Raw genomic sequence first — 27,151 nt, forward strand, 5'->3', positions numbered from 1 at the left:
ATGCAGAAAACAGAGGATATAAAGTGAATAAAAGACACAGGGGAGGGGAAAAAAAGAGATCTAAAAAGTTTTAATCACATACTGTATTTCTGGGACTATATTATTTACGTTCATTATTTAATGTTCATTAAAAATTCACTTTAAGAAATATCCCAATTCTACAGCTGAGAAAACTATTTGCTCCCAGCCAATTTCATATCCAGTTACTTAATTCTAAACAACATCCACGTGTTAACTGCCAGAACCTATGCTAAGGAATAGGATAAATAAAGTCCCTGTTCTAAAGGTAATCACAATCTCAGAAAAGATAATAAACCTTCCTGTAATAATCTCATTGTACAGCATTAATGATATGAACTTTAAAAGCACAGGAATATTAGGTAGAATGTGAATTATGCCATCCCAGATGTGGAAATTTAGGGGAATTCATAAGAGTATTATTGTCATTTAAAGCCAATATTAAAAATAAATAGAATTTTACAAGTAGATAAAAACGGTAAAGTCTTTCCGAACAGCTGATCTGCAAGGATTAAGAGAAATAGAATGCCTTGACCCCCAACTGGAGATAGTAACCAATAGTTACCTCCAAAGAAAAGGAGCAGTAAAAAGGCATCCTTAACTGCACGTATTTTACCGACTATTTTAATAGGTATTATAACCCATTAAAACAAAAAAACTGGAGTAAAGAGTAAATGATTATTACTGAATATATGAGTTTACATCTAAGTTATTTCAGTGAAATTTCTAGATTTAAAAATATTTTTTAAACTGATTATTTATAGTTAACAGGTGACACTGAGATAAACTAGCACTCAGAAAAAAATAACGCTGATCCTGCTCCTGATAACATTACACCAAAAAAAAAAAAAAAAACTGGAGGGAAAAAACTAGAAATGCACTTCTGAACAATCTATGACCTGCCAAACATGACACAAAACTGCAGAAGTCAGAAGGCAAAAATATTTGCCACATACATAAAGAGACTAACTTACTCAAAATGCAAAAGCTTACACACTTCAGTAATAAAAAATGACAAAAAATATGCAAAGGACAATCTGTTTATAGAAAATGTCTTTCAAGCAAATGGAAAGATAATATGTACATCTTCTGGAATGGCACTAATTAAACTGTGATAAAACTCAGTATTGGCAAATATGTGGAATACAGACATTTTCTATACTGGTGGAGGAATGTGTGGGAAAACTAACAAGATCTAAAAATTTAAATGCCATATAGCCTTTGATCTAACAAATGCACTTCCAGGAATTTACTCTTCAGTCACAAGGGATCTTTGCTGCAACATTATTTTTAAGAGCAGAAGACACAAAAAGGCAACCTGACAAGTCTAAAATCTATTAGACATGATGGAAAGAGAAAGACATGGACAGGACATAAATATAATTTATTTTTTTACACCATACCTTTCTGTGCTATTCTAACCTTTACATAAACCGTGTTTCTTTTACAATTAAAAACTCAAATCTAATCTTAAAAAACCTTAATTAACTGACTTTAAATATTTACCAGGTGCCTACTCTATACAGTTCATTATGCTAGGGAAGAAGGGAGAATATGAGAATTCAGATTTGATTTCTTGACTTCAAGGAGCTCCATAACCTGGCTTAGAGACATAAGATAAACCAGAAAACAAAATAAAAGACTTAAAGAAAATCATTAAATACACAATTATATAGACAATAAAAGCTATGGTATACAGGTGGAAAGGTCATATTGGGCTAGAGGTGAGTCACCGAAGACTTCAGAGTAAACAAGTTATAAACTGAGTCTCCAGGGGATTTAGACAGCTTTTTTTTCTTTCTTTCTTTTTGGCCACGACACACAGCTTGCGAGATCTTAGTTCCCCAATGAGGGATAGAACCCAGGCCCACAGCAGTGAAAGTGCAGAGTCCTAAACACCGGACCGCCAGGGAATGCCCCTAGACAGCTTAAATTGTGAAATGGTGGCCCCAAATAAGCCAATATCAACCTTCAGATTTGTTTTCACATGCAATGTTTGGAAAATTGAAAAATTTTGTGTACTGTTTAGGTTTCCAGCTTTTCTTTAAAATATTGGAAGAAACAGCAACACATAATACATGCATTCCTACACAGCAACCAGATTAAACGTGAGCAGCATGTTTCTTTTATAGAAAGGCACAGTGTGCCCTCCCTTTCCTATCTTGTACATCCCAACTTGCTTCATAATTTACATAATGTGCTTGGTATCTTTTAGCATTTAAATTTCTTAACTCTGGCACAGAAATGGAGGTAACAATGACCAAAACTACAAACAAAGGAAAGTACAATAACTTCTTAATTTATGAAGGAGGGCCTAGAAGAATTAGCTTGCAACAAGATAGTAAATACTAGAAAGCAACTGGGAATAAGTCAAGCTAAGGGAAGACTAGATATTAGTATCAAGCTAAGAAATTAATAATTGAGTCATTAATGACCCTGCCCAGTAAACACCTTGATCTTCAGATCAATTTTAGGCAGTGGTTGTATGCCAAATGGATCACCATTATTTTATATAGTAAGTATAAATGGGGACAGTGCCAATTATAACAGTATGACACCCTCAATTTTAATCCTCATCTTAAATTCAATAAAAAATGGGGTTTCCCCCCCATTTGGTGCATGGTGTTTGCTTAAGAATAAGTTAAAATTACTTGAGGTTCACAGCAGTTTTTGAAGCAGTGTAGGATGAAATCAATCCACAAGTACTCATTTGTATAATAGTAAGACATTTCTTTTCTCTCATTTGTTTTTAAGTGTGTATTTTACCTCCACATTCTAACTAATTAAAAGGAATAAAGAAAATGGTATCTTTCATAGGCATCTTTACAACATCAAATACCAGCTGTGAGGCTATTTATCTGAGCCAAAATCTACAACTTTCTCTGTGTGTGTGTGTGTGTGTCTCTGTCTATTTATTTATTTATTTTAAAAAAAACTTACTCTGCCCGATAGGCAAACAAACTCTCTAGTTATCGTGCAAAACTGAGGAAGGTGTGAATGTACTGCTTTCTGGGAGATAATATGGGGGAAAATCCTTGCCTTATGTTCAGACATGCAACTTATACAGAGTTGACCACTGGAGCCACAAAGGTGAGAGATGCTTACAGTGGTGGATGAGAAGGAAAAATACAGCACTGTGGACAAGACATCAACATGTAAGAAAAAGACTGAAAAAGAAATTTCAGAAAGTTGGTATCAGAATTACTAGTAACATAAAGCTTAAAGATTTCAATTAAAAAATGGTTAGGGCTTACAAATTCTAAAAAAAAAGTCAAGGAAGTGTTACATATCAAGAATTCCTTCACAGCCGACTGTTTTGTTTAGAATATCAAATTCTTTACACTCTAAGTACAAAAAAAAAGAACTGTTAGGATTATCAGTCTTTTTTATTTCTCCCCCCAAAACTGGCTTTTTTACTGACATACTGAGAAACCAACCAAGAGCCCAAGGCCAACAACTGAAAGATGACTTGTTTTCTAAGTGTGTTAAGCAACATTGTAAGGAACAGAACTTTTTAAAAAAGAAAAATCTGCTGCAGAGCATAAGCAGTTCACCGGATATAACTTTCCTAAAACAATTTTCAAAATATAAAAAATAGTACTGTAAGTCAACCAGAAAAAGAATGGGGGGCGGGGGGGGGGGGGAGGAGGGAGACACACGACACAAGCAAATTATGTTTTAAATACTTACATCTTCTCTAGGTAGTTTATTTTCATTGTCTCCTTCAATTCTCACCCGAACCACACCAGATTTGTCTACTATTTCTTGAATAACTTTGCCATTCTTCCCAATTACTTTTCCTTTAATAGGAGAAAACATATATAATGGTAAGTTAAAAACCAACACTGCTTATCATTTCAACACCAGCCCAAATAATTTGACTTACTATCAAATTATAAAAACCAAGCAAAACTTCATCTTCTTACTCTCAATTAACTCACCCTAAAGACCACTGAGGAACTTTATCCTTGGTATGAAAACTTCACTTCACTACTCCCAAGGCAACTACTGTTAACTGAGATTGACAGTGCCACTCACAATGTAAGCCATTTTCAATGTCTAAGTATTTTTTAATATGTTCTATATTATTTTTAAAATATCAAGTCATATCCATTTATTTCAAAAACTTGGATATATAAATGAAGGCAAAAAGAAAACTTTTATTTTGGCATTAATCACATCAATTTGTTTACATTTATGACATATTACATATATTATTATTCAAACAACTAACAAAGTCATCAATCTGGCTTTTAAGTTCCTACTTGTTCAAAAGACACCTGTGACTTCAAGATTCTTTTAAAATGAATATTCTCTTCACCAAAATAAAATGTTGACATTTAACAAGTATTACATTTTACACCTGTAAGTTTTTAAAGTACTGCAGAAGTGTACAACTACATACAACATGTATATGGTTTGCTGTCTTCCTAGATACGAAATACTGTAAAATGACATAAATTCAAATTATTTACCTTCTCCACACTTAACTTGTAAGTCTGTCACATAGTAGTTATTGAGTATCCAATAATTAGAGGAGAAACTAAAAGGAGGACACGAAGATGCTCTTCCCCTTAGGAACTCACTTGTTATAAAGCTAACATACACCCATAAAGTAACAAAGCAATACTGGGTAGTGTTACCTGGTAACAGAAGTAAATGTTCAAGTAACTACCAGTGTATGGAATAGATGTATCCTAAGTTAACAGCAACATCTTATTTGTTAAGTCCAAATCCTCAATTAATTAAAATTTTATACTATATCAGCAATCTATTTCCACAATAAATTCATTTTGGTTGAAAGAGGTTAAAATGTAAGTTTCTCCTATTGCATGCTTGAGAGAACAGTTCTCAATAAAGAATAAATAAGGGGGGAAGGAGATAAATAAGGAAACAATGGCAACAATAAGCCGGTCAATACAGCAGACACTACTATAGGATTTTCAAACCTCCTTGCCCAATAACCCTAAATTTAAAAGCACCAGCAATTAACAGGTAAAAAGAAAAAACAAAGGAGTAGGACAGGGAAGTCACATGATGTATGTCTTCTCTGAGCAGCCCTAGCAGCAGCATATAAAAGCAACCTTCATGTTAACACAGTGAAGCTCAAGCAGCAACTCCATCCTTGACCCTGCTAAAAATAAGCAAATATCTTTTCGAAAAAACAAAAATCAGATTGATATATCATACCCCCTCCCCCAAATCTTTACCCCTTCCTTCTTGTGAACTATACCAGTGGTGAGTGAATATCCATCACCCTTCTGGGGTCTGTGGCAAGGACCTACCTGCAAGTTTTATTTAGTCCCACCAGAGACCTTCAGTATTTTAACTGATCATTTCCACAGTTTAAATTCCAAAGCATATTGACAAACTGAAGCAGACCTGTAGTATAATTTGAGCACTGAGCATAAATGCTGAAGGGACAGAGTAGAGAAGTGATTAAGGAAGGCTTCCAGGAGGTGAAAAGTTTCAATTAATTTTCAAATCAATGTTCATGTAATACTTTCGATTTGGGAAGGGTGGGAATGGTCAACAAGTCTAGAACCCTTGGAACCTGAATATGTGCAGAAATCCTCTCTGAAACTTACCTACCAAGTAGTCCTCATTCCCATTTATGTCTCAGTCCTCTTTTTTTTCTCTTTCACTTGGACTAAGAAGGTACTATTTTTCAAAACACTGCTTCAACCAGAAAACATTTTGGAGGAAGATGTAGTACTACTATTATACACACCAACCAACTGAAGTCCTTACTTCTGAGTATTTCACCAACGCATAATAGTTGCTAATATTTATTTTCTAAACAGTAAACAAACAACCCAAATCACCAAAGCCAACCAAGCCAGGGTGGAGGAAAAAAAGAGACATGACAGGTACTCACATCACTGCACAGATAAATGAATAAAGAGAAAAATCTGAGAGCTACAAATACACCCAATTTCCTTATTTCTGAAGTATCAGGAATTTTTACTTAAAATTAACACTACCACAAATTCTACAAGACCAAGGCTATCTTCTATAGAATTGTTGGGCTGGAAAGAACCCTGACTCCCTTGGACACACTCACCTCCAAATCATTTTTACAAGTGAAGAAATCTTAAGTTAAATTATGTTCTGTAAAAGCAGCAACCAAAATGTTAGTACTGATAGCTGTCAATAATAGAGTATTATATAAACAACAAGGGGGATCATTTTCAAAAGCAGCTTTCTTGTCAAAGGCAATTTCATTAGGCAACAATAAACATTTGGTAACTTTTTGTTATCTTAACATTTATTATAATTATGTACAATTCCTGAGACTTACATTTAATTGTAACCTCTCAACTCATAATCTCCAGCAATTCAGTGTACAGTGAACAGTGGTTTCTAAGAACAGATTAAGTGGAGCTTTCTTAACTGGTAGTATATATCATACCCATCCAAACGTTTGGGCAGAAGTGAAAAGATTTTTATATAGTTGAACACCATGAAACTATCCAAATTCTTGCGTTGTACACTATTATCCCAAGTGCACTACTTTTTACTGGCCAAAACAAACATCTTTTTTAATAGTGGAAGTATTTTTTTTTTTAATTTTCACCTACTAATGTTTTACGGAATTTGACAAGTAAAACATGTATAGAATCTTCCTATAGGCGTAACTATATATAAATGGAGCCCAAGGGGCTCTAACTATTTAAGGTCAAAAAACTAATGAGATTCAATAGATGACCAAAAAAATCATAAAAAACCATTCCCCTAGTAAATTTTGCTACATCATGTTGATGCTTTATTTATGTCAAACTTTTAGGATAATCACTAAGTATTTAACATGTGACCAAAGCTTCTCCCATATGTCTCAAACAGCATTTTAAAAGACAGCACAGATGTAGAGGATAATAACAAAGCTGTTAAACAACTAATCCCAAGCTATAATTCTCATTTAACTGCACCTTCAAATTCAAAAATCGCCACTTAACTTAATAACCCATGGGCACAGCAGTTTTCACTAAGTGTCAAAAACTTAATAGTGAAACCTCCCCTCATATCATCATCACCATCCTTCTCTCCTGCCTATGACTTCTTAAACTTTATTCTATGCCTTTGCAACAACTATTACTTACTCGAGGCCTACTGTGTAGAAGTTTATTACCCTATTGTTAGTCCATTCTTACTTTTTCTTCTACATTAAACAGAAGAAAAAAATTACCACAAATACCTTCTCAAAAAGTACTATGACAATTTTGATGGATATATGAATGATAAAGACATCAAGCAAATGAAAATATTAAGAAAGAGGCCAAAGGATGAAAAGGCTTAAGAAAAACTATAATGACAAACTGTTATAAAAATAATACTCTACATAACTTTAAGATATCAGAAAACTCTAATTTTCAATTAAGTCACTGTACGTAATTAAGTAACATTTAACTTATTTAACATTTAGCAGAAGTACTTACCAACAAGATTCCTAGGAACCTGAATAAAATCCTCCACAAATTCCAAAAAACCTCTAGCCTTTTTTACAGCATCAGCACTCTGGTGGGGAGAGAGGGGAAACAAACATGAAATTCAACCTTGAAGAAACCCACAATCCACAACAAAAATAAAATAAGAAAAACTGAATTATTACGCTCTAGTACAAGATTCTGCTCAGACCACCAGAGTGACATTTCAAGTCAAATAATTCATGAAGTATTTTTCCAAAAAAAGTCACAGTAATCACTGAACAGCTAGGAAAGAGTCTTTTACAACCAAAATATGTTAGACATCTCTAAGGTCCCTTTTAAGCTCCTGAGAAAATTAAGAGAGTTTAACTTACTTACATTAGCCAAATTTAACCCAATCCTAAATACATCTGGCCCACACTCCTATGCTGAATTCTCCAGGTGAATGTTAAAAAAAAAAATTGTTCAGGGCTTCCCTGGTGGCGCAGTGGTTGAGAGTCCGCCTGCTGATGTAGGGGGCGCGGGTTCGTGCCCCAGTCCGGGAGGATCCCACATGCCGCGGAGCAGCTGGACCTGTGAGCCATGGCCACTGGGCCTGTGCGTCCGGAGCCTGTGCTCCGCAACGGGAGAGGCCACAACAGTGAGAGGCCCACACACCGCAAAAAAAAAAAAAAAAAAATTGTTCATGTTGTCTGTACTATCTGCATTGTTTTTTCATTCTCAACGTAAGAAATGATTTAAAAGGTTGTTTCTGCAGATGCATTTAAAAAAAAATTACCTACTGATAACATCATTAAAATTCCTAATTGCTAATGGTTATGATTTTAAAAGACCAGAAGATGGGGGCGGGGGTGTCTTCACCAAAAGGAATTTATAGTCTAGTAACAGTTAACTTCCACTTCTAATGTTTGTCCTTTAATAACCACAGGTCAAGTATGTTGTGTGCTCCCTGTATTATACACAGCAAAAAATTTTAAACCATATTTAATCCTCATAAACTGTAAGGTAAGCACTATTAATATTCTCATTTTACAATTCAGAAAATTACGCAGGGAAGCTGAGTAACTTTCTCCAAGCCCCCTCAAAGTGGTAGAGACAAAATTCCAATTCAGGCAGTATGGCTCCAAAGCCTTTCATCTAAATTACTTTGTTATACTGCCCACTTCTAACAGTTTCAGAAGTAAAAATCAGGCCTCTAGTAAGATTTACTATATGACTCAAATGAAAAGTCAAGACTTGAAATTATCACCCCCAAAAAACTCATTTTCTCTAATGTGAAGGATGGTCTCAATGAAGAAAAGTCTGATTTATTTTTCCAATTATTTTCCTGTCCACACAGATGTCACAATTAACCAGTGACAAAATATTATTCAAATTCAAGTTCTACAAAAGCTATTCTATTATATGCTATTTATAACTGCCAGTGCCCGACAGTAAGCACTCAAAAAATATTTGAATAAATTATCTGTAATGCACATAAAACAGTAAAATTCAGAAGCAGCTGATTAACTAACTTTTGAGAAGAGTACACATTAAACACAACCTTTAATCCACCTACATACATGCAACGATTGCCAGGCTGATTAATTTAAAGCGTTTCACCCTTCGGAAACTGAAATTCCAGACAATAGGTAATATGTTATAGGAAAGTTACCCAAGGTGGGGGGCAAACAGCTTACCTCGCCGTAGATTCTAAATGTTCCAGTATCTTCATCTAGCTCAATAGCTGTAACTCCAGGAACCTTTCTAGCTTGTTGTATGTTACTACCATGTGTTCCTATTGCCAGGCCCATCAAATCTTCTCTCACAACAAATTCCTCATGAAAAGCTGCTGCAAGTTGCTTTGTGCACTAGTAAAAGAGGCAAATTATACTTTATTATAAAAGATCAAAAAAAATTTTTGTACACCCATGTTCATAGTATTATTCACAACAGTCAAGAGGAAAAAGCAACCCACCTGTCCACTGAATGATGAATGATAAACAAAATGTGATTATGTGAGTAAAACCAGAATTATTCAGCCTTAAAAAGGAAATTCTGATACATGCTATGACATGGACAAACATTGAGGACATTATGCTTAGTGAAATAAGCCACTCACAAAAAGACAAATACTACATGATTCCACTTACGAAAGGTATTTAGAGTACTCAAATTTATAGAAACAAAGTAGAACGGTGGTGAGCTGGGGCTGGGAGGAAGGGGAAATGGGAAGTTGTTTAATGGACACAGAGTTTCACTTTTGCAAGATGAAAAGGTTCTGAAGATCGGTTGATCAACAATGTGAATACACTTCTCAACACTATCAACTGCACACTTAAAAATGGTTAGGATGGTAAATCTTATGTTTATTTCACTATAATTTTTTTTAAAAAAGAAAAAGAACTAAGAAAAAAAGGAATAAAGGAAATTCATTTGGGGTCATATAATGGAAGGGGAAAAAAGGTCGACCCATCTATTTAATCATGGTCACAGAAAACAGTAATTCTAAAACAATTTTCCAGAATTACTGATACAGGAAGCTCTCCAATTCAGATGATTTATGTTTCAAAACTCATTCACATATCCCTTGTTTGGAACTTTTAAAGTAATAAGGGCATTCGTGTACTTATCCTAAAGATAAACGTACCCCAATTTCTCTAAGACAGCGTGTGTGCACAAGTGCGTGTGGGAGGGGGTGGGGGGAACACATCTCCTAATAGTATGGCAGCGAAGAAGAGGAGAAAACAGGAATACCTTAGGATGGAGAGAAGCAATGACAGGCTCTTTTTTAAAACTATAAGCCACGTATCCTCCTCTCTTCTTACCCAGTTGTTGTTATAGTGAACCAGTTACTAAGGAAATGCATTGTGACTGATACAGGACAGTAAAAACCAGCAATAAAGTTCTACTGGAAATCCCTAGGGAGTTTTTAAGCTCTTTGGCACCTGTCATCCAAGTTCTAACAAATAACAGGAATTTAGCAGACAAAAGGCTATGTTTGACAAAAGTAATAGAAAAAAGTAATTCTTCTAAGGACACAATGACTCCAGTTATTAGCCATAAAACAGGTCCCAAGTTGCCTTACCTAACAGTCAAGTAGTTTCAGCCATGGAACTTGAATAATATACTCATGAAACTAAATGGGACACGCAAAAAACCTTTTACAAGTAAACCCACTTACTTCTAAATGCTTAGTGGCCTCTTCATTTCTGGACATAAGCATCAACTTCGTACGAATACTTCGCAAATGCATGTCACTCAAAATATTTACTCTCTTAACAGTTGCTTCACTGGCAGACTATAAACACACAAGTTAATCACTCAAAAACTTAAATCCTTTTTCAAGGTAATACAAACACAACCTTCCACATAAGGCCTTTCTTGATTTTCGTCTACTATACTTCTCTCCTCACCTAACATGCACCGCCCCTCGCCACAAGTTAATCTTACTTTGCTTTCTTAATTTCCATATTACTTAGATCTGCTCTTCAAATTATGATTGGGGGGCGCAGGTAGAATCCAGGATCCCATATATTAAGGATTTTATGATGTAAAGAATATTATATTGATTTTTCCTCCTTACTCCAGGAGAAATTTACAAATTAACTTTATAACTGCAAAAAAATTTCTCCCACACTGTATTTTAATAAGGTCACTATAAAACAAGTTAGCTTTTATCTTCTGAAATATTTATAAAATCTGTACAATATTCATTATCTACCTTAAAATATGGAGTTACCTTACCAGTATCATTAGCTGTGTGGTTTCTGGATGGTAAAAAATTCTGCATGCTCCTACTGCTTTCTTAAAATCTTTATGTGCATTTTCATTAGCACACCTAGGGAGAAAGTAATTCATGGGTAAGACCTAAATAATAGGTTAAATTTAGAAGGCAATTATAATGAAAACTCAGTATTTCATTTTAACACCACCCATTAAAACTTTTGTTTGTTAAAAAGATTTTCTATCACAGTTTTTGACTGGGCGTCTGGGGAAAAAAGTTCTTTGTAGCACTGAAAAATCCTCTTGATTCACAAATCAATTCAACAGTAAACAAAATTACTCACGCCTCTCTCAAATCCTCAGGAACATCCACTGTGCATTTAAAGAAGGTATTTTTTTTGACAGTTTTATTTTGATTGACAGGCCGAAGTCGTTCAAATGTGACTATTTCATTGTAAGTGGCATCACAAGCAGCATATTCAATGACATAAAACTAAAAGACATCAAAATATTTTAAAAATCCCATCTGAACAAAAATAATGAGCTTTAAATGAAGTTCTAATTACCTTGCTCAGCTTAACCAGTAGACCCTCCCCCTTGTGGCACAAATACTAAAGCACAGCTTAGTTACATCAATCTGATTTGCCCAAACTAGATTATACATTCTTACAAGCATGAACTATGGTGGTCCTCACACACCTGCGTTATTTATACCTCTGGAGAGCAGCTTTGGTGTTTGCAAATCCAGAACACAAATATAAATTACTGGTCTCATGACTTTTTGAAAGGCATGATTAACTATTTCTGAAGTAGGCTTTTAACAACTAAGAGTTAGAGTAACATTTACAGAACCAAGAGTGGAGGTATTTCCTTGAAAATCAGTCACAAAGCAAGTTTCAACATCACTTACTTCTCCTTTCATCATTCGAACTTTAGCCAACCACCATCCACATGGTTCTTGATCATTTGCTCTTGAATACACCTGACAAGAAAAAAAATACCCTTATTCCTTCATCCAAAAAGATTTCAACACTATAGACAATGAAGTGCAAACTTCCATTAAAATCAAGAATCAAAAATTTTATTGTGAAGAATAATACAAAGAATAGCCCCTGCTCACCGCAACTAGAGAAAGCCCGCGCACAGCAACAAAGACCCAACACAGCCCAAAATAAATTAATCAAAAAAAAATATTCTGAACAAAATGAAACTGATGTACTAAACATGATTTAATAAAAGTTATATACGCTTAAATTTTACTACTGAAAAATAAAACTGAACCCTCTTTGGGCAATTTGGCTCCTTGGAAATCGAATTCCAAATTCAAGAGGGTTTACTAAACATAAATATTATTATTTTTTAAAGAGATTTATGTATTTATTTATTTATTTATTTTGGCTGCATTGGGTCTTCGTTGCTGCACAGGCTTTCTGTAGTTGTGGCAAGCAGGAGCTACTCTTCATTGCGGTACGCAGCCTTCTCATTGCAATGGCTTCTCTTGCTGCGGAGCACGGGCTCTAGGCGCGGAGGCTTGGTAGCTGTGGCTCGCGGGCTCTAGAGCGCAGGCTCAGTAGTTGTGGCGCACGGGCTTAGTTGCTCCGTAGCATGTGGGATCTTCCTGGACCAGGGATGGAACCCGTGTCCCCTGCATTGGCAGGCGGATTCTTAACCACTGTGCCACCAGGGAAGTCCCAATAAGTATTATTTTAAAGAAATGCTTCTTACAAGACAGTTTTATATAGTGTAAAACATAGGTCTTTCAGTTTCTGTCAGCACTGTTCATCTTCGAGCATGGCATTCTGATGATTCAAGTATCAGAAGTAAGGATAAGCTAGAACCTTAATAAGATGTATTTTAAATCTGTTATCAGTATTTATAAAATGCTGAAATTAAGAACTGTTTTTAGAAAGTTTTTAAGATTTCTTCCTATTTTAAAATTCCTTCAAGGTATGACATTTAAATCCCTTGCTGAGGAACTTAAATGTACTAAAAGTCTAACAAAAAAATTATACACACATTTAGTCCATCTAGCAGAGTACATACCTTACAAAACCTCCTATGCAAAACAAACCCTGTATCTTACGTATTCTATAATTATCAAGTATTTTGAAATATAATACATTAGAAAAGTTTCCATTGAGAATTAGAGTTATTTCTTACGACACAGCAGTTTGTTTGATATATTTTCAATACATGAGAAAGTGGGGGGGGGGCTGGGAAGAGATGACTAAGAAACACTCACAAAAATCTTGATTAAACTAAGGTTGCCCCTACACAGGTGGACAGAGAAATCTACCAATCAATACATGTTAACAGCCATTTGTGAAATAATGTAAACAACTACTGATAGGCAAACAGTTTTGGAAAGCCTGAAGCTTCTATCAAGATGATAATGAGTAATCTTCGAAGTGGTGGAATACTGGAACTAAAAATAAATAAGCCAAAACTTCATGATCAACTTTACTGCATACCATGATTAGAGAAAAGCTGAGGGAAAAAAAGCGCCTATATACCAATGAAGCTCCAGTGAACTCAATTTTAGCTTCTGCATTTCTTATGAGTAAATCTAACTATTTCTTGACTCTATTCTTTCTTCAAATCTTCCAAAATAAAAGAAATTTTTACCTTTTTTTTTTAGAATAGAATAAAACTCATTCTGTCTTGCAATTGTTATTAAGCATCCAATGAACCCTTACATAAATCTAAGACAGAATCCAGGAACCTTATTTTTCCTACATCCTAAAATACTCTGCCATCTTCTGTGACTAGAAAGAAACAGATGACGAAGAAATGCACATTAGTCAATCCAATTGGTTAAATATGAGAGTGGTGTAATTATAGGGCAAAGATGCTAACATTCTATTCGATAAAATTAGAAGCCATCAGAAGTTCCAAAATACAATCGACCCTTGAACAACAAAGGGGTTAAGGGTATCAACCCTCCATGCAGTTGAAAGCTGAGCGTAACACAGACGGCCTTCTGTATATGCAGTTCCACATCTGCAAACTCAACCAACCACTGATCATGCAGTACTGTAGCACTTTCCACTGAAAATAATCTGAGTGGGAATTCCCTGGTGGCCCAGTGGTCAAGACTCTACACTTTCACTGCTGAGGGCCCATGTTCAATCTCTGGTCAGGGAACTAAGACTTCCACAAGCCGCACGGGGGGGATCCGAGTATACATGGACCCATGCAGTTCAAACCCATGTTGTTCAAGAGTCAACTGTATTCTTAAACCACTGCATTCTGATAATTCAAGTGTGTAAGATGAAACAGAAGAAATGATAAACTAGAACATACCAGAGATGGACTTTAAATCTGATATCAGCATTTACAAGATGGGTATGTTCTGGGTTTATGCATGATAGCTGATGAGCAATAAGTTAATATTCAGAAAACTTTGCTCATTTTAGGTACATGTATCGTCAAAAACCAGGAAAACATGAAATAAAAACTTGGATTTCTTTGTTTAAATGCTTATTAAAATATCTAATAATGTTTATCTTCACCATCCTTTTATTCTTACTTCTGTAAATTTATATGTAAAATGACTTAAAAATATAAAAAAACAATAAAAATGGCCCATTAGACTCAAATGGTAAGTGCTATTTTCCCTAGTATACTGAGAATTAAAAAAACAAAAAGAAAACCCTGAGAACAAGAAGGAAAGTGCCCTTTCCAAGCACTATCTTAGAAAGGCAGTTCAGCTAAACAGACTGGTATATCTCTTGTTGATCTACAGTGGATGGGTGCCTCAAGCTTGAATGCTGAAAAATGCGTCTTAAAATAAACTACCTGTTCTGTTTCACCAAAGAATACCCGTCTAGGAATCTGGCTTTCTATGTAAGTTTACCTACAAAAAAGAATAAAACATTGTGGACTGTCTTGCAGCTTTAGTTCTCACTGAACATTAAAATGCTGGATTCCATTTTATACTTACATCCATCTCTGTAAACTTCATTAATAACTGATCCCTGAAAGACAAAGCCTCTCTCATAAAGCCAAATTAATCTAAGCTCCTGGCTCAAATCAAAATGCTATGAATTTGCCTCCACTTTTGTGTTGTGGGTCAAATAACATCCTTTACAAAGTGAACAGTGTACTCAACACAATAAAAAGTCGTTTTAATAACCAAGTGTTAAAACCGCGCCCTAGCATACTACGTCCAAGATGTAGATTACTGAATTTATTTATGACTACATCATTGGAGTAAAAGCACCTCACAGAAATTCCTTTACTTCAGATTTCAACTCACTTAAATCCCCAAACTATTCCAAGAAAGCAATTCACACTCTAAGGCAATGGCCCTCATTTCTCTAACATTCTAAGTTTCTTCAAATCCAAGAAAGAGCTTTAAAAAAAGACTAAGGAGTTCCCATGAGAGACCTAAAAACACAACAGTACCCAGATTGAAGAAGGCTCCAGTTTCATGGAAGAATTAAATTCCAAAAGCCTATTTCAGTATTCTTTCTACCAAATGAATCCAAGTCAAACCTTACTGGCCTCCAAATTCCAGCACACAACCAAATTATGACTTAAATGGAATTCCAGTCTGGATCCTAATGTTATCAGCTTTTCATTCAAGTTAATAATGTTCAACGATGCCTTTCAAAGTTATAACCAAATAGAAATAATGTGAACACCACCAGTAGACAATTTCTACCAGTTTTTACCTAATTCTAAATAATGTTAAGCATTAAACTGAATGCTTAATCATAATGACCTGTTTTACAACTACATGGAAGACATTTATTGAGTACTATTCATATCTATTTTATCTCATTACAATCTATGAAGAAATAGAAAATGTACATTAGGAAAGCAAGCTTAACATCTAGAAAACACTAATGTGATTTATCTACTTACACAACAGTTATTATCTCATTAGTATTTGTGGCTGATACTTTAACAAATGGGTTTCATAAGTCTTGGAAACTGCCCATTCCCCAAAAGAAAAAGATACAAGTAATAAAGAATATGTTCACCTATTCTTTAACATATGAGCATTCCCAAGCACTAAGACTAACAATGCTGACTTCGTATTATGAGAAAGACTAACTACAGACAGCTAAAATTTTCAGACTGGTTGCAAGAATCAAACTGATACATTTTTAAAGGTAAGATGTAAATTATACATGCATATTGTATTTGTCTTATAAGTAAAATACTAAATTAAAAAACTGTACGGTAAGGGGGCTTCCCTGGCAGTCCAGTGGTTTAAGACCCTGTGCTTCCACTGCAGGGGGACTCGGGTTTGATCCCTGGTCAGGGAACTAAGATCCTGCATGCCATGTGGCATGGCCAAATTAAAAAAAGAAATTGTCAGGTAAGGGAGTGTTCTACATCAAATTATTCTTAATCCCTTTATTAAATTTCTCTCAAGGGACCTATCCCAAGATTATAACTAAATTATAAAGATGCAGAACCATAATGTCTATCTGCCATAAAAGATGGAAGAAAAGGCGTATGTCACAAGAACAAAAACTTGCCTATCCGTATTTCAACCAGAAGACTTCACAATTCAAAAAAAAAGTTTTTATATATCAAATATGTTAAGCCCAAGAGGAAAAACGTAAAAAGTCTTATAAAATTATCTATTAGCTTGAGATATCAGGCTTCCTACGTAACACGTTTGTGTGTGTTACTAACTTGCTGAATAAGGTAGGCATCTTATAATAAAAAATAAGGCACCTCACATGTGAAATCACTGGGTAAAAACTCTTTCTACTGCCCTTCCAATATCCCAGAACATTATACTATATATCCAGCTTAAGAGAATCTAAAGAACTCTTCATTTTCCCATCATCTCCAACTTTACAAGCTGAGAATTATTTTCTTAGCAATCTTTCTTTTTTGGTCATGCCATGCAGCTAGCCTGTGGGATCTTATTTCCCTGACCAGAGATCGAACCCAGGCCCTCAGCAGTGAAAGCACAGAGTCTTAACCACTGGACCACCAGGGAATTACCAATTTTCTTAGCAATCTTTAGTTAACAAAATCAACTATTAAGCAGACACTTATCAAAAAAAATTAATTATATTAAATACTTTAAAGATTTGAAAATATATGCCAGTTCTTATCAACACAAAGCCACCAATTAGGTTTAAAAATAAACCTTTGAGTCTTAGACTTTTCAAAACCAACTTTCTATTATAAGCCATATAACGTCTTCTTGAGGTCACTACCAGACACTAATTTATGTTTTATAATTTCATCTAAGTCTCATAAATTGGCTGGAAAGGGCAAGCCTGAAGTAGCCAAACATGTTTGTAAAGTAATAAAATTTTAGAGTAAGCCATGTGAAATCGCCAATATTTAACCATACCTGACCTACAAGAATGGGAAGTTCATATGGCTGAATTTTTTAGTTATTATTATTTTTTAATAGAAGCATAGCTGACTTACAATATTGTGTTAGTTTCAGGTATACAGCAAAGTGATTCAGTTTTGTATATATATATGTGTATATCTGTGTGTGTATATATACATATATATATGTGTATATGTTCTTTTTCAGATTCTTTTCCATTATAGGCTATTACAAAATATTGAATATAGTTCTGTGCTATACAGTAAGTCCTTGTTGTTTATTTTATATATAGTAGTGTGTATCTGTTAATCCCAAATTCCTAATTTATCCCCCACCCCTTCCCCTTTGGTAACCCAACTTTGTTTTGTACGTCTGTGAGTCTGTTTAGTAAATAAGTTCACTTATGTCATATTTTAGATTCCACATATAAGTGAGATCATATGGACTTCCTGGCGGTCCAGTGGTTAAGACTCCACATTTCCAATTCAGAGGGCATGGGTTCAATCCCTGGTCGGGGAACTAAGATCCCACACGCCGCCTGGCACAGCCAAAATATTAAAAAAGTAAGTCATATCATAAAACATTTGTCTTTGGCTTACTTCACTCAGTATGATTATCTCTAGCTCCATCCATGTTGCTGCAAATAGCATTCTTTCATTCTTTTTTATGGCTTAGTAATATCCCATTGTGTGTGTGTGTGTGTGTGTGTGTGTGTGTGTGTGTGTACCATATCTTCTTTATCTACTCATCTGCCAATGGACATTTAGGTTGCTTCCACGTCTTGGCTATTGTAAATAGTGCTGCTGTGAACACTGGGGTGCCTATATCTTTTCAAATCAGTTTTCTCCAGATATATGCCCAGGAATGGGATTGTTGGATCATATGGTAATTCTATTTTTAGTTTTTAAAGAAGCCTCTATACTGTTTTCCATAGTGGCTGCACCAATTTACATTCCCACCAACAGTGTAGGAGGGGTTCCTTTTCTCCACACCCTCTCTAGCATTTATTATTTGTAGACTTTTTGATAATGGCCATTCTGACTGGTGTGAGGTGGTATCTCATTGTAGTTTTGATTTGCATTTCTCTAATAATTAGACATGTTGAACATCTGTACGTTGGCCATCTGTATGTCTTCTGGAAAAATGTCTATTTAGGTCTTCTGTTGTATGGCTGAGCTTTAGATAAATGCCTGGACAGCTTAATGAAAAGCTCCCTTCTGGATCATTTCTGTTCTAAATCAATTACTAATGGCCAAATCATAGTCACCTTTCCATTCTTCAAAGAGGAAGGGTTCCTAGAAGCTGCAAAAGAACAAGAGTTGGGAATGTGGCACAAAATTGACAACACCCTGTAATACAGCATGACATATTACAAAGAATAACATTCAGGACAAAAACTTACACTGGTTATTCAACTTCCTAACCTTCAGGCTACATGAACCTTGGAAAGGTTAATTAAAGTAGTCATAGAGTTTAGAAGAGGCCCTCAAGAGACTATTATGTCAAACTGATAGAATGTGTTTAAAAAGCCAGTTAGTTATATATATATTATATGGGTTAGTGTCAGCTGTTATCACTGCTATTATAGTATTTACGACTAGCACAAAAAGAACAGTAGCCAATGACTTAATTAAAAAAAAATCAATATACTATGCAATAAATTACCCTAAAAAGAATCAAGTTATATTAAAAACCTAAATACTCTTTAAAAAAGGGGGGGGCATCTCTGTAGAAGTACTAAAATGGGTTATCTTGGAGGCCACACTGGGAAAACTGGCAGATCTGAATCTGGGAAAATTGGCAGATCTGAATAAGTAAAAATATAAATTCTTAATGGCAAAAGCCACTAAAGCACAGCTTTTTAAAGAATGCCTGGGAGAAAACACAATATATAACAGGAACTTACCCATAAAATGTACACATTTCCAACATCGAAAACTACATGGGCAAAAAATAAAATAGATAATAAACAGAACAAGGGGCTAACAGCCAATAAACTAATTTAAAAGACACTCCATATCACTAGTAATCAAGGTTCAGAAAACAGAGAAGACAACAGCTTCCTTCTATCATGTTTATGAAAACTTACAGATGAGATTAATAATAATCCAGCCAGTCAATCTATGAGGAAACAAACACCTTAATGTATTAGCAAAACTATGAAGTGGTCATTCAAAAAGCATTTTTGGAGGACAAAATGGTATATTTTGCTATTATCAAAATTTTCAATATACATGCCTTTGATTCAGCAATTGAACCACCAAGATTTATACTAACAGAAAATGATTTACATAAGGACATTAACTCTTGCTTTTTTTGGGGGGGGTGGTAAAAGCAAAAAACAACTTTCAATAATTTCAACAACTTCTAATTATGATACACCTATACGGAGAGGTATCATGGGGTGGTGAGAAAAAATGAGGTTAAATCTGTATGTGCAGACTTGAAAATGTCTATGGTATCTTAATTAACTGACTACAAAAATCACAAATAAAATGTATTCCCAATTTTTGTAACTTAAAAAAGCACACATATTCTTTATAAGTTCAAAGGAAAAAAATCTAAAGAGACATCTCTTAAATGAGACTTAAGCTGGGGTGGGCAGATAAGCACACCTAGATACCTACACTAAGAGGAAAGGTTCACTTTTTACTTTATGTAACTGTATCATTTCACTTTTTATATTAAGCTTTGTTACTTTGAATTTGGGGGGTGGGGAGCTTACATAAAGTTATTTGGCTCAAAATATAAAGCACTAACAACCATAATTCCTAAGCATTCATTCCATGGCATAAGAATAAATTCCTAACGCTGGCAAAAAAGCAAAACAAAAAAAGAAATCCACAGGTGGCAAGATTAATTTTAAACTTCTTCTCTATATAAATTTTCAAAAATTTCAAAAGCACAAAAAAATTACAAAGTAACAGTAGTATCTTAATTCCAGACCATGATTCTCATTAATTTTAAGGAACAAATTTCACCAAGACTGAACCATAAAACAGAAAGTGAAATAAAACACTCTGTAATCATCAATTTCCAAATCATCCAATAAAGTTTTGTATACAACTGGGGAGGCGAGCCATAAAGATGGTCCAGGAACTGGACAGGATCTTCCCAGATTGAGACTGAGGAAAAGCACACTGTAACAACACCCTCAGTGCTCCAAGTTTTTCCTTTAAACTGAGCCTTTACATTAACAATAACTGTCTGAACAACAATTTTTAAAATATGAAAAGCACTACTCACAGAAATGACCGCCACACATGTGGCACCCTGACACAATTAAGTTTATAACATGCTTTGATTTAGCAAAAGCAGAAGGATGCTTGCTCTAATTACCTAGAGCAAGAATTAAAATCTAGGCAAAATTTTAGAAAGTGAGTTCAAGTTGTTAGGAGTTAAAGTCCTACAATTTGACTTTCTAGCCTAACATCTACAATTAACTCAAAAGAAAATTTACCATTAAAAAAATTATGAAGAATAAAAATGGCAAGTAACTAAATGAGTTCATGTGCAAAGCACTCAGAACAGTGTATGGCACAAAGTACATACTGTTAAGTGTTTTTAGATAGCTGTTTCATCATTAAAGATTGACCCATGTTCCCAGTTCTCCTACCCCAGCCTACATAAATTAGGTACAAATGAGATTTGAAAATCTCTTTCAACACTATCAAGACAACTCCTTGTGAGAAATACATTTTAGCATATTTGAGCTCCTTGGAGGTATCAGCTTCTTAAAAATCGAAAATCAAATTTTCTATCTCCAACAAACTCATTATGCTTCTATTTGACAATTATTTCCAAGTTTCTTTTTACATAACAGCAGGCATGTTAATCAAAAACAAATATAAAAGACAGACATTCAAGACCTACTAAGTGTGAAAAAAGCAAGATACAAAGAAGCAGTAAAATTTTTATTTTTTTAAAAGAGAAAAAAGGAAGAGCCTGAGAATATGTAAACCATGAAATGTGGTTTTTATCTCTGGACAGTGATTTTGGTTTTTTCCTTTTAAATTTTTCTGAATATTTCTAGAATATTCAAAAAGGCAGTATGCTAATATTTCATATTGTTACACAGGAACTATATTAATGATCACTACAATAAAGGATAGCTACTAATACTGTACAAAGATACTGAGGAAAAAGCACAAGGCAAAACAGCAAAAAAGGAAAATAATGACCAACGTCATATAGTTGTCTCCGCCAGAATCTGTGCAAAACTCAAATGCACTATCGTCTTTAGTTCTCACATTATTTTCACTTTAGTCATTAAAAACAAAAAAACTTGACCAAGGCTAGAAACCTAAAAATGGTAGCATTGAGACATTAATCCCAGTTCTGGCTCCAAAACTCAAGCATTGCTACATTACACAGCCATTACCAATAGAAAGAATGGAGAAAAGGAATTAGATTTATTCTCTAACAGCTAAACAGATTTTCCAACAAGAATATTTATTTGAAACAAAAAAGTATGCACACAAGAAAATAAACTTGTAAATACATACCTCTACTTCATCTCCTTCACTAATTTCTTTTTTTATATCAGGTGGTGGTGGTAATCTAACTTCATTAAATGGAACCTGGCGTTCCGGTTGCCAACTGAAGGATTAGAAAAGGAATTAACAATTTTAAAATACATTATTCTAATACCCCTAATACAGAAGCTATGTAGTCTATGCTTAGTACTGTATATTTTTCAAATCAATCATTTAGCTGTCCCCAAAGAAAAACAACCTCTGTATTAAATCTTTTTCCAAGTAGTTTGCTGAGGTAGAACAGATTTTGCATGGCTCTTGGTGTAGTTAACATCATTGACAATTATACATTGCTTCCAAATTACTCATCCTAAGGTAACAGTACATACATTATTCTGCAAATGAAGTAGGGTAAGTTCAGAGTAACGAACTGCTATAGTGGGATCAACTTATTACAAACACTTTTACCACTCAATGATTTATTAAGGAACACAATTTCAGAGATTATAAAATATAAGCTGCATAATTTCTTAGTGTACATGTTCACAGAAATATAGAAAACTACTCAATTATTCTGAATAGCTAAATTATGAAAGGATTTAATTTTCTTACACAGATAGAATTTCTTTTCTACAATGAACACATACATTGTAATTAAAACCTAGAGAAAACTTACTTTTAATCTTTGTAGCAAATACGAATGTGTTAAAACTACTACTTGAGCTGTTGCTTAATTTTTTGTGGGTTGTATTTTATAACTAAGTTGATAAAGCTAAAATGCTTTCCTACTTTAAGTTCTAATAGGTCATTCACATGCCTGGGAGGTAGAGCAGCACGTAAAATACTCCTATGGCTCCCCTGTGCCAACGCTGGGCAAAAAAGGAGACAAGTAAGACATTTGAGTGCTTTCTTTCATCTTTACTGTCTAAATGGCAGCTGTTAAAAGACAGAAATCATCTCAACACTTGTTTCTACAAGAAACAGCTGTTGGGCCGATATCTATTCAGGCAGTTACAGAAGCAGCATAAAAGTGAAAGTTAACCAGTTTTCTTTTCTGACCTTCAATTATATAGTGCTCCTTTATAACCCTTCCTAACCAAGCCCAGAACACAGTCTTTAACGTTTTTAGCACAACTTACCTAACCTTTACAATATCTATACAACTTTTTATTATTCCTTATGAATAATCAAGCAATTAAAGACAGCCTAATACTTATCTACAGCATAATTTCAAAATTCTGCGTTTTTAAGAAGCATATTATAATCCCATTCGTGCCATCTATTTTTGCAAAAACTACTTACTGATTCACGTCCACATGTGATTTGACAAAGAAAGGGGTCATGGAAGAAGTGCCAAGTGAATTGTGAGCAGAAAACCAGGTGAAGTCACCAAGAACTAAAATTATTTGAACTCAAAGATAATCAAACCAAAGACCCCCACCCAAAAGCACACTCATTTTCCACTGGCAATAGAAACAGCCAAAAGCAAACAGTTTGGCGCTACCAATCTTCAAAATTAGGATCTCTATCAATAAAAAAATAACTTACTTGTTCTCAAAAACAACTGTGAGAGAGTCTTCATGAACATCTTTGATAAATCCCTATAAAGAAATTAAAAGGAAATAAATATTCAATTAAATGTTACATTAACTCTAAACCACTATATTAGAGCTACAAAAATGACATGGAGTACTAATAATAACCCAGAGCTTGGAATAGGCTAATCTGGGTTTGATTTCCATCTCCATCATTCATGAGCTGTTTGACCTTGGCAATTACTTAACCTCTCTCTTTCATGATTACAAATGACATTAAATGACACTGTACTACTGTCAATCAGAAGAGCAATGTTCTCCACCTTAGCCAAATGCTTACACACTCTGAACCACTTGGTACTCAGCAAAAACTTTTCTGAAACGTCTTTATCATACTACACTCCATAATGTACACTATAAACTAATTAAATACACATACTTGCAGTACTTGGTTAAAACATGGCAAAAATGAGTACATCTGTTTACCTCATCTACCTCCCCAAATATGTAAACACTATGTGTCAGATATTATTTTAAGCAAATTAACAAACCAAAGACTAAGAAACAAACTGACGGTGGAAAAACCAAAAAGCAAACAGATCAGCACTGCCACCCCAGAAAATCTTTGGAACTGAATATAGAAAGTCTTATAGAGGAAAAGGTAACCAATGAAGCTGAAAATAAAATCATTTTATTTTCAATCACCAATCACAGAATGTAAATAAGTCATGTATCCAGTCTCTCAGTACCCTCCTCCCACATTTGCTACTAAATTTTATGATTCTGTAATTTGGCCTTGATCTCTCTCCAGCTAGAAATACCTGTGATCAACTTGTGTATTATGGGAAATTTCAATGCATATATCTTCATGTGAGGTCTAAAACTCAAGATACTTTCAAGAATGCTATAGTTGGGGTTTCCCTGGTGGCGCAGCGGTTAAGAATCCACCTGCCTGCCAATGCAGGGGATGTGGGTTCGTTCCCTGGTCTGGCAAGATCCCACATGCCAGAACAGCTAAGCCTGTGCACCACAACTACTGAGCCCGTGTGCCTAGAGTCTGTGCTCCACAACAAGAGAAGCCACTGCAATGAGAAGCCTGTGCACCGCAAGGAAGAGCAGCCCCCGCTCACCGCAACTAGAGGAAAGCCCGTGTGCAGCAACGAAGACCCGAAGCAGCCGAAAATAAACTTATGAAAGAAATATAGTGGCTGCCAGAAAATTTAAAGTAGCTCTTGCCTTGCAATTCTGAAGACATTTTTTGTTCTTCTTTCTCCTCCCAAAGCTAAAAACTAAGAGCTGCCAACTAGTTCAAGTTGTGATTATCTGATCATGCTACAACAATGACTTCCTGGCCAGTTTCTCTATTTCTACTAGTTCATCCGCACATCTACTTTCAGCAATCATTTTGGTCAGCACTTTCATAGTTATGCTACCAGCAAATCCATCTCTATTATACCCTTGCCATTTGTAAGGACTATTTTCATAACCTGAGAATTACCAAATTCATGAATATCAGAGTAAAACATCTTTCCATCACAGATTAGTCATTATTTATACTTTCACTAACATTTTCTAGTCCTTCACAAACAATTTTCATAGTTTGAAATGTTTCATTAATCTTTATCATTTCTGTATAATTTATACAGCGTAAGTGCAAATGAGAGCTCCAAATCACTGGGAAATTCTACTCCTTGTTATAATAAAAAGGTTTTTTCCTATCTAAAAATCAGTGCTTATAACTGCTCCCCACCCCCACTTTACATCCACCACAAACATCAGCATCATCTTTGTCTGGGTGCACACACTGTTCACACACTTTAAGAAAAAATACAGCTCTGGAACCTACTCTTATTGCTAATATCTTCAGGCATCAGATTAAACAAGCTAAAAACTTGACACCCAAATAAAGTATCTGGACTGTAGTGAATAATCAGAAAACATGTTCTAATCCCCAAACCCTAGATTCTAGGGATAAGAGGTTTCTAATGGCCAGATTGCTATAAAATTGATGCATTTGATACAGGACACAGTCAACACTTTTCAATTCACCAGAACAATGGCAGGTCCCTATATACTCAAGAGATGGCAAACGGCAGGGTTATGTCTTTGCCAAAATGTTTGAGTCAGGAGACACCAAATAACAATGGCAGCATTTTCCTGCACATGGTGTGGGTGGAGGGCGGGAGGGGGGCGGTGGCTTTATGACTAAGTCTCCATAACTTCTGTCTTTCTTCTTAGTCCAACCTTCGGGGAGTTGGTCTCTTTTCCTATTCATACTCATCTGGTCCAGAACCCGTATTTCTTAGAATACTCTGACATTTCTTTTTCTTCTCCCCATACACCTACAAACATGGAAGCCCAAGCCATCATAAAATGGTCCCTTAATTTGTTCATTCACAAAGCCTGGTACATGTTTACACTTGAAACTCTTAACTATAATTTAAAATTATAGATAAGTAACAAGGCACTTTAACATATTTAAAGTGTAATCAAAATATCTTAGAATGCTATCCCTGACAAAATAACAAACAGCATCATACAATAAAAACCCAGGAATGCCAAAAATGATGTGTAAACTAGGAGTAAGGGAAGAACAGAGGGAATAGCAGGAATCTCTGAGCCCTGGAAGCACTAACTGAAGAATTTTTTTTTTTCAAAACCAATCTAGCCTAAAATAAAACTTTAAAAAGAAAACTCAAAGATTCAGTAAGGTGGCAAGTTAACCAAATTAGCTTTTCTAGCTAAAAATAAGCACTGGAAAATAAAACAGACAAAAAAATATTCTACTAACAGCAAGGTCCTAGAAATGCCCTCAACAACAAAAAAATGTACACGACCTACGTGCAGACATCTGAAACTTGACTAATGAATAGAAATAGACTATTTAGGGAAATGTAAAGCACTCTTGATATTTTAAAATTTTCAACATGCCCCTCAATGGGTTCCTACTAAAACACAAAGGAATGTGTAATTCTGTTGAGGGAATAGGAGTTAACCTTAATAAAATTACATCAAAGCCTATCTTAAAAACAAATAAGAAGGCATTCAGTAAGGCAACTTTTAAATGGGGGTAGAGAATAATGAGAAAACATTATCCGTACCAAACACTGAAAGTTATTTTAAAGCTACAATAATCAGGACAAAAAAGACAAGGTGCTTGGCAATTTTGAGGTGGGAGCTTCAATGGCCTGTGGAAAGAACAAGGTGCATTCCAGATATCTGCCTAACTTAAACACACATTTTTGAAGTTACAGAACACTACAGCTGAAAAGAATGTTTTTCAACTCGATGAGGGTAGTCACAGGGAGAAAAAATCCTATTGATAAGCAATAATACACATGGTATGAATGAACTTCAAGAATTGAAAGAATGAGATTATAAATACAGTCAAAAGTCAGAACAGATGGCTGTGGGAAAACCACTCCGAAGAGAAACATTATTTCTTCTACAGACCTTCCAGATCCCTCATTTTAGAGAAAGAGAAGCTGAAACTATATACATCTATTATAGCCCCAAAGTTTTACTCCCTAGGAGGTTGTAAACACTGAATTTAAAACCTCATCTTCTGGGAGTTTCCTGGTAGTCCAGTGGTTAAGAATCGGTCTTGCAATGCAGGGGATGATGGTTCAATCCCTGGTCTGGGAACTAAAATCCCACATGCCTCGGGGCAACTAAGCCCAC

General features: G+C 34.9%; 1 protein-coding gene across 5 annotated transcripts in view; it reads right to left on the reverse strand.

Annotated features, from left to right (window-relative positions):
* FXR1 (FMR1 autosomal homolog 1) overlaps window positions 1–27,151 on the reverse strand; it is a 56,648-nt gene that overhangs the window by 16,005 nt on the left and 13,492 nt on the right. For all 5 annotated transcript variants that reach the window (XM_060011072.1, XM_060011070.1, XM_060011073.1 and 2 more), the window contains exons 2-10: window positions 23,484–23,536; window positions 21,966–22,059; window positions 12,058–12,129; window positions 11,492–11,640; window positions 11,169–11,262; window positions 10,606–10,722; window positions 9,122–9,292; window positions 7,455–7,533; window positions 3,709–3,818 (exon numbers count right to left, since the gene is read on the reverse strand). In XM_060011072.1, the coding sequence (XP_059867055.1) occupies window positions 3,709–3,818; window positions 7,455–7,533; window positions 9,122–9,292; window positions 10,606–10,722; window positions 11,169–11,262; window positions 11,492–11,640; window positions 12,058–12,129; window positions 21,966–22,059; window positions 23,484–23,536 (939 nt within the window). The remainder of the gene's footprint in view (window positions 1–3,708; window positions 3,819–7,454; window positions 7,534–9,121; window positions 9,293–10,605; window positions 10,723–11,168; window positions 11,263–11,491; window positions 11,641–12,057; window positions 12,130–21,965; window positions 22,060–23,483; window positions 23,537–27,151) is intronic.

Source organism: Delphinus delphis, chromosome 4 (genome assembly GCF_949987515.2).
Source record: "Delphinus delphis chromosome 4, mDelDel1.2, whole genome shotgun sequence".
NCBI classification, from domain to species: domain Eukaryota; kingdom Metazoa; phylum Chordata; class Mammalia; order Artiodactyla; family Delphinidae; genus Delphinus; species Delphinus delphis.